The following is an 8,639-nucleotide window of genomic DNA, read 5'->3' on the forward strand; positions in this document are numbered from 1 at the left end:
AATATATAAATATAAATATATAAATATTATATGTATATAAATATATTAATAGAATAATATATGTATAATACTATATCAAGATATAAATAGCACTATAAAGATATCAATATTATATGTATAATAATATATCAATATATCAATATTACATGTATAATAATATATCAATATACAGGGATTGATATATATTATATCAATATATCAACATTGATATAATAATAGAAAAAAATAAATGTTACAATTTCTATATTGGCAGGCTCTGGATTGTCCCAGATCCTGCTCTCAGACCCACACAGCCATTCCCAGCCTCACCTCAATCTCGTGTCCTCGTGAGCTCCTCTCTGAGTTACAGGAGGTTGGAGTTGGCAGCTGGATGTTGGATCCTGTGGCAGGTAACAAATCCACTCCTCGGAGAATTCCCCAGTGACAACATTCACCTGAATTTGGGCTCATCTCTGCTTTGGGTGATGCCAAGGAAGTCAGAGCCAGCTCCAGATGCTGCCAGCGCACCAAATCAGGTAAAAGGTGCAGTTATTCTCTATTAAATGATGAAATAATCCAATTTTTGCCTCCCCAGACTCTCCTATGTCAGACACGTGCTCTTACAGTCACAGCTGAGATGCTCAAGTGCTCCAAGTGCTGGGGATTCCCCAAATATCCCCAGTTCCCAGAGAAACACCCTCAGCACTGGGAGAGAAACCCAGATCAAAGAAAAAACAGGGATTGGGCAAAAAGTAGAAATATCTAAACAGCATATTTCTTTTTTATTTCCATTTTAAATACAGAGCTTCCTTATACAGCCAAGGAATTCCCTCTCCCTCCCTCCCCCTCCAAGCAACTCTTATCAAAAGAAATCCTTCACTGGAAAATCAACACCAGAACAGGGATGTGCTCTGGGAGAGCCTCTTTAGCAAGTGCCATATCCATGGGCCAGAAATCCCTGAGCAGGGACCTCCCTCACTTCAAATCCTTTCTCAGAATCCTGGGAGGGAGAAACCTCCTGGGCTCCCAGTGGAGAAGGATTTAACCAGTTACACATCATGGGGGAAAATAAACCCAGCACTGCTGCACATCACTGGAAATCCACCCTGTGCTGCAGAGAGAGGGGATGCAGGGCTGGGGATGAGCTGGGTCTGCCCCTGGAAGGTTTCTCCTCTTAAGCAGAGCTTATCCTGCATTTACTCTCCCTCCAGGGAAAGCAGGAGGGGAAATGAGTGAGTATTTAGGATATTTATGTATTTAGGATATGCCTTTCTCAGGTGGGATCATGGGAAAGGGGCTGGTTTGCATTCATTTGAGGGTGTACCTTGTTTGGGTAAAGTTTGGGGTTTTTTAGCAGCTGCACTGTTGCAGTTTTTAGTTTTAGAATTTCTGTTTTCTGAGGTAACATCTCATAGGATCATGGAATGTCCTGACTTGGAAGGGACCCACAAGGATCATTGAGTCCAGTCTTTCCTTTGTGGGGACAAGGTACAAACTCACACCAACAAAGAGGACAGGGAAAGGAGGGGATAAACACCTCCAAAAATAGCAGAGCCCTCAGTCATTGATTAAAGCAGTGTGACACCACAGGCTGAACCCTCCCAGGGTCAATCTCCTCACTCCCCAGAGCTGTGCTCTGCAGCTGGATCATTCCTTCTCCCATGGGATCCCCTTGGACCTGCAGGGCTCCTCAGAGCGTGGCCCAGCTCCAAAGGGACACATCCAACACCTCCCAGGGGCTGCAGCTTCCAGACTTGGCCACTCAATCCCAGAATCAGAATTAGTTTTTAGTATCAGAAGTGGTGGAGATGGGAGGGAGCTCTGCAGTGAAGGGCCTGGAGGGACAGGACACAGGGAATGGTTTCCCACTGCCAGAGGGCAGGGATGGATGGGATATTAGGAATTGTTCCCTGGGAGGATGGGAAGGGGCTGGGATGGAATTCCCAGAGCAGCTGTGGCTGCCTCTGGATCCCTGGAAGTGTCCAAGGCCAGGTTGGATGGGGCTTGGAGCACCCTGGGATAGTGGGAGGTGTCCCTGCCCATGGCAAGGGGTGAAACTGGATGAGCTTTAAGGTCCTTTCCAACCCAAACCATTCTGTGATTCCATGAAGATGTGATTGCCATAAAATCCTGCTCCAGCAGGCCAGCACTCCCTGGAGGTGCTGTTGAACCCAAATTTGAGCATTGGGAGGTGCCAGCAGAGCTCCCAGGGGAAGCAGCTCCAGACAGGAGAGGACACAGCCTGGGCTCTGTCACCCCCATCCAAGAGCTCCCCCCCAGCACTGGGGATGCTCAGGGCACCCAGGGCTGCACCTTCTGCTCCTGCCACCCCTGCAGAACCACCCAGGCCATCCAGCCATGGAAAACTCACCTCAAACAACCACTCCAGGACACCAAGTGCTGCTGCTGGGCAGATGAGCAAACAGCTTGCACTGAGTTCTGGGGGAACAGACACAACAGAGGTGCCTGAGCCACGCCTGGATCTGCCCATCGTTGTTCTAGGCAGGTAAAAACTGCTCCCAGCCCTCCCAAAATCAGCACTGAAACCAGTCCCTCACACACTGAATTTGATAAGGAGGATTTCCTGCAGGGTCCTGATCACATCACAAACACCTCACTGCTGCAGAGCTCCTGCTTCTCCCCATGTGCTAAAAAGTCCCAACACCACTCAGATCAGGAGGGAGAGATTTTATTTTCAAGCTGTTTTTCCCATTTCTTTGCATTTTGCTCCCCTTCTGTGGCTGAGTGACCCTCCTGTGTGCTCATTTTGGGGCACTGCTCCTGCAGCAGCAGGGATTTGTCTCCTGGATGAAGAGCAGAGTCTCCAAGTGAGCAGCTCTTTGCAGGAGAGGCAGATGGGGAGCAGAAGGCAGCAGCTCCCCCAGGACAGGCTCTTCAATATTTAATGTGACATCGGAGCAGAGCAAAGTGATCCCAGCTCATGCAGCGTTTTGTACAAGGCAAAGAAAGACACAGCCAGGGAAGTGTGAGAGGAAAACCCCCAAAAGCCAAAGAGGAAAGTGCTAATTTGTGATTCCAAAGCTTGTACTGCAACAACTCCCTCCCCTCTGCTCTGCCCACAACGTTGATGGTTTGCTCTTTGCAAGCAGAGCTGCAGCCACGAGTGGGATGGCCAGGGTTTGGTCCTTCAATGCCTTAATTAGACAGGAAAACAATTAGAGAAAATGACTCCCTTCTAAGATTGACAGCCCTCAGCACAAAAAACAACCCAGCCCCACCCCAATATGTCTATTTGGGTTGTTTGGGAAGCTTGGCAGATGAAAGGAGGACATCCCAACTGCAACAGGGGCCATAAAGGAGATTTCTGAAGAGATGGGGAGGTGCAATTGCTGCACTGTTATGAATCCTCATCACTGATTCTCTGGCAAAGGAGCAGCCACTGCCAGACACAGGCTCAGGTTCTCCAGGAAAAATTCCCCCTCAGCATTTCCCCAGTGGAAATTCCAGAGGCAGCTTCTAGAATGGGCTGGGGAAGCAGAGGGCTGGCTCGGGAGATGACAGCAAACACCTTGCACTGAGTTTTGGGGGAAAAGACACAACAGAGGTGCTTGAGTCACCCCTGGCTCTGCCCATCGATGTTCTAATCAGGTAAAAACCCTGCAAAGGGCAGATTCAGAATGCAACAAACAATAAAAAAAGGTTGGGAAGGAGTAACATGAATGTGGGACAATGATGGTGCAGATGCCTGTGAGACACACAGGAGCTGCTTTTGGTGATGTGACAGCTCAGGTCCCTTTCTTGTTGCTGAGAACTCCACAAAAACCCTCCCAAACCAACCCCTGCCCTCCCACCTCCAAATCTATCCAACCTTGGGGGAACTTCCTGCTCCTCCCAGGAGTGTCCGCAGAGCAGAGTGCAGCAGCGGCTCCTAAAGCAGCCAAACATCACGAGCAGAAGTTTGTGAAGTTTCAGTCTCTGGGTGCAGCTGGGGATGTGGAATTTTGGGCAAGAACCTACAACTGTACAGAAGTGTGGCCATCTCCCCTGTTTCTTTGCAGAGCATCCCAGTTCCCTGGATCATCAGGAAGCTCCTGTTGTGTCCCACAGTGCTGGGGCTCACCCTGGACCCCTTCACAGCAGCAGCTCTGAGCCAAACCAGCTGAATCCCTTTACTCCATCCCCATCCTTCTGCAGCACATCCAAATGGAGCTTGACATTTATTAAATAACTTCAAATGCTGGTGCCAGGGAGTTTGGGGTTGCTGCAGTGCAGTTGTCAGCTCCGCTTCCTAAGCAATCCCAAAAGGGCTGCACTGCTTGTTCAGCAAGTTCCACCTTTTCACCAACTTCCCTTCATTTACATGGACAAACACATCAAATCCCACACACAGCACGTCTTCAAAAGCAACAAAATAAAGTCTCAGACCAAGAAAACCAGTCAGGTACAAATCCAATTTTAATTGTCAAGCTCACTTCTAGCTCCTACATTCAACGCAAGGATCAAAAACTACAAGTTTGAGAGTAGAATTTTATTCTATCTCCAGTTTCTGATCGTTTTGGCAGCTGTCAAACGGCAACTTCCAAAATCCACTCGTTTCAGAAGCTTTTCCCTACCTTGCAATGCCAGGTGAAGCCCACAGACTCTCCCAACAGCTCTTGACACCTTTCAGATTCAGTTCTTTGGCAACAGTTACACAGAGCATTGTGCGTATATAAAGAGCTTATAATAAAACTTCTTTTACATTCTAATTGTCTTAAACCTTCACAGAAGTATTAAAGTGCTCAATCAACTCTGAACAAACCCTCCTTCCCTAGTCAGCTACTTCCTGGAAACGCCTGCACTTAAGTCAGCAAAACCAGAAGCAAACAAGAAGAGAAAAGGCATGGAAAAAATAAAATAAATCCTCTGCAGGATCATAAAAAACCCTCCTGAGACAAGAGGCCTCGAGTCTCACATCTCCCTTCCACCCAAATATTGAGACATAGGTTCAAATGTTCAATCAGTCCGAGCCAGCACAGCTTTTTCCCCCCTCCCCCACTCAAGCTGTGCTGATTTCCCATCAGTTGATTCTTTGGCCCCTGACTTCTGTAAGAACAAAAACCCTGCAGAACAGAATCCTACTGATGCTACAAAGAAAACACAAACACTGAAGTCACACGTCGGAAGGAAAAGAAAAGATACAAACAAGAGTTGTGGTTGATATTTAACCCTCCCAGCCGCCTGGATTTTCAATTCTCTCTGCAACATCTGACACTATTGAAATGGATCTTTCAAAAAGGTTTTAAAAATGAGGACATTTTTGGCTCTTCTAAGTGGGGGATGGAGGGTGCATCTCAAAATTATTTCATCTGATAAAACCTGCAGGCCAGTCCACCCCACTATGGGAAATCCCACCCAGAGCTTCAAAGAGGACCAAAGCCACATTCCCTTGGGCTCATCCTGTCCTTCCTCCAGCCACAGCACCCAAAATATCCCTTAAACCACTCCCCAAGGTGACTTTTTCCTGTGGAGACACCAGGAATTCACCCACAGGTCACGTGTGTGTTACAGCTTTACTCAGCCACAGGATGACACCTCTGATTGCAGCTTTGCTTCAATCTTTTGACATCTGTGGGAAAAACATGTTATTTCAGCCTCAGCAGCCCTCTGCACTCCCTGGCTCCCAGCAGGTCCTGAACTGCTGCCTGTCACCTGCCCTTTTGCTGTTCACTGAAGATCAGACAGAGTTGTGCCACCTCTGAAATCCTGCCTGCCCCTGTTGCTACACGCAGCCCTTGCTAACAGCTCCGAGTGATCCTGCCACAGAAGTGACTCAAAAGCCAGGGAATCTTGGGGAAAATGGTCAGAAACCACGTTTGGGTTTGTACCTGCTCTTGTCAGATGTGCAGGAGCTGCCCCTGAGGCTGCTGAAAGCCAAATTCCCTTGATGCACTGGGGTGGTCACCCTGACCCTGAGACTTCTCACATCAGCCTGGTGCCACATGAAGGTTGTGTTTTTGCTGTCTGTGACATTGTTTTGCTTGCTAAGCTGAGGGGTTTCCCCTATAATTCCCCCAGGGATATAAAATCATGGATACAGGAACTCTCACTGCTCTCCTGCAGTCTCAATACAAAGGGTTTCGTAAGAAAATGCAAAAATTAGTTCTGCACACGTGTTTGAGAGCCGTGGGCAGCTCCACAAAGATTAAATACCTTCTGATCTTTAGTGCAAATACACCAAATCTGCAGTGGCTTGAGCCTGGCTTAGCATCAGCACAGGAGCTTTGCACCCAAAGCCTTCCTCCCTCATGGCTGGGGTGGTCTCCCTCACCATGATGGGGTAGGAGGAAAAAACTCTGCATCATTTACTGGGCAAGCAACTGGTGAGAAACACTTCTCTGTGCTGATAAATTCATATTTTACATTACTCTTCTTCCCTCATTTCTAATCTTTTGAAAGTTCATCACCGAGGTCCACAATTTTCTGAACATTTTTAGCTGTGACCTGTGATGTGCCAAGCACTGAACTAAAAGGGCAGCTTGTTTCACAGTACTCCAAATAAGAAAACTGACCATAGTACAAGCAAAATTAAATAAACTGAAATATAAAAGATAGCAGAAGTTAAGATTCATCCAGAAATATAATAGAACATCTGGGAGGGGCAGGGGGAGGGAACTGGAAATCAGCTACACAACAGAAACAATGAAATGACCAACAAGTATTGATTAGGTGAAAAGAGGAAAACTTTCATTGCATTCTGTACATCAAAATTAAATGAAAAATTCACATGGTGGAGCCTCGAGACAGAATGATTGAAGGTCTCAAGCCACAGGAAGGAGAAAGCAAAGAAAACACCTTGAAGAAAGCAACACATGAACAGAACCAATAACTGAGCAGCTTCCAAAGGAATAAAAGTGACCATCTCTCAAAATGAGAAGAAGCAGCACTGAAGCAGAGAGAACAAGTATATGGTCAGGACATGGTGGGTAACACTGACTGCACAAAACACTTGTGAATTTGGAAAGAACCAGGCCTATTTGTATATCTATGCAAAATATATACACAACTCCATATGTATATATGTACACATAGGCACTACTGTACATATGTATATGCAACCTCCACACAACTGCCCTCTGGGTGCAAGCAAAAAATGCTGCAGTTGTGCAAAACCCTACAATTCTGTGTTTGATTACCCAGGAGAAATGGGAGAAAGATCCAAACTAATGCCCAAACAGCTCAAACCCAGCAGGGGTTTCATCCACAGGGCCATTTCAGCCCAGCCTCTGAATGGTTCCCAGCTCATTTGCTGGGATTAAAAATTCATCCAAAACTGTGGGTTGTAGCAGTACACATTGCAACTGTTTCCAAACCCATGAATGTGACAAAACAGTCACCATCTCTGCTGCCATCAGTGGTTTAGCACGAGGCCATCCCACCCAGAACACCAATTTGGGAACACTGGGTGCACAGGGAATCGGAATTTCGAAGGCCAGGCCAGGGCTGTCATTCTATAAAACAAGGGGCTGTTCTTAGTGTTGGGGAAGGAAAGGATGTGGTGCATTAAAAAATCCTCCCCCACCCTCAAACAAGGGAACACAGGCCAACTCTGGATGCTCCAGCCACGCAGCCAGGCTGATCTTTGGGGTTGGTGTGCTTGGGGGTGTGGAAATAAGCATTTTCCATAAAGCTCCTTGGCCTCACAGCTCCAGAGAGCAGTGTCCTCTCAGCCCAAGGCTCCCCTGGTCTGGCACAGGCCCCGTGGAGCTGTGACAGGAGTGCATTGCCAAGGTCAGAGCACGAAGAAAGTGGTGAAAGGAAGCTGCAGGGATGGTCCCAGGCCTTGGCTGGCCCCCAGGGCTGTCTCTGCTGCTCTGCAGGCTGGGCACCCTCAGTACTCTGCATCCATGGCATCCAGGTACTTGGCCTCGATGATCCTGGGGAGCAGGTTGTACCTAGGGCAGAGCAGACACAGGGATCAGTCCTTGTTTGTGCAGCATTTTTTTCTTTGTCCTAAAGCTCCTGGGTGAGATTGGCCGTGACATTCACCCACTGAGGGGGACACAAAGTGGGGACAGCAAAACCAACCAATCCTGCAAGAGCCTCCTCCCTGCTTCCAGCTGGAAAGGAAAGAGAACATCCTCATCCTCACTGGAGGAAGTCACTTTCCTAGAGCTCTGTCACCACCAAGTCCTCAGGGTGACAAAAATACAGAGGTGAAGAGCCATGACTCCAAACAAGACCATCCTGACCTGGTGTCCGGCTTCTCCACGGACAGAGATGGACAAACTCCACATTACCATAGAGATGCATGGACAAACAACATGTAAAACAAATTACTTACATAAAAAATTTTATCAACTTACTTTAGAAAGTAAGTTTAATATAAAAAAATTTTAATCAAAAATTACTTACTATAAAAATGTTTTCTAAATTTGATTTTTTGCAAGAACATCCTCACAAATTAACATATTTGGGTTAGAAAGGCTTTGTGATGTTGCTCTTGTAAATCTTGTAAATAAATAAAACTATTCACATATATACAAAAATTTTAAATCAAAAGCCAAATAATATATTTACATAAATAAATAATATTATATACATACTTTTAAAAATAAGAACTAACACTACTTTCATACTGCCTTCATGCAGCAAAATAAAATTTAAATTTATTTTAAGAAGTGTTTTAAATAATATTTTTAACTACTTCAATATTTTGT

General features: G+C 46.3%; 1 protein-coding gene across 1 annotated transcript in view; it reads right to left on the reverse strand.

Moving 5' to 3' along the window:
- Positions 1-7,494: 7,494 nt before the first annotated feature.
- SLC4A11 (solute carrier family 4 member 11) overlaps positions 7,495-8,639 on the reverse strand; it is an 89,575-nt gene continuing 88,430 nt past the window's right edge. Inside the window, exon 21 of the mRNA XM_005429448.3 lies at positions 7,495-7,874. Coding sequence (XP_005429505.1) covers positions 7,811-7,874 — 64 coding nt within the window. The 3' untranslated portion in view covers positions 7,495-7,810. The remainder of the gene's footprint in view (positions 7,875-8,639) is intronic.

The sequence above is a fragment of the Geospiza fortis genome, unplaced genomic scaffold (assembly GCF_000277835.1).
Source record: "Geospiza fortis unplaced genomic scaffold, GeoFor_1.0 scaffold62, whole genome shotgun sequence".
Classification (NCBI taxonomy): domain Eukaryota; kingdom Metazoa; phylum Chordata; class Aves; order Passeriformes; family Thraupidae; genus Geospiza; species Geospiza fortis.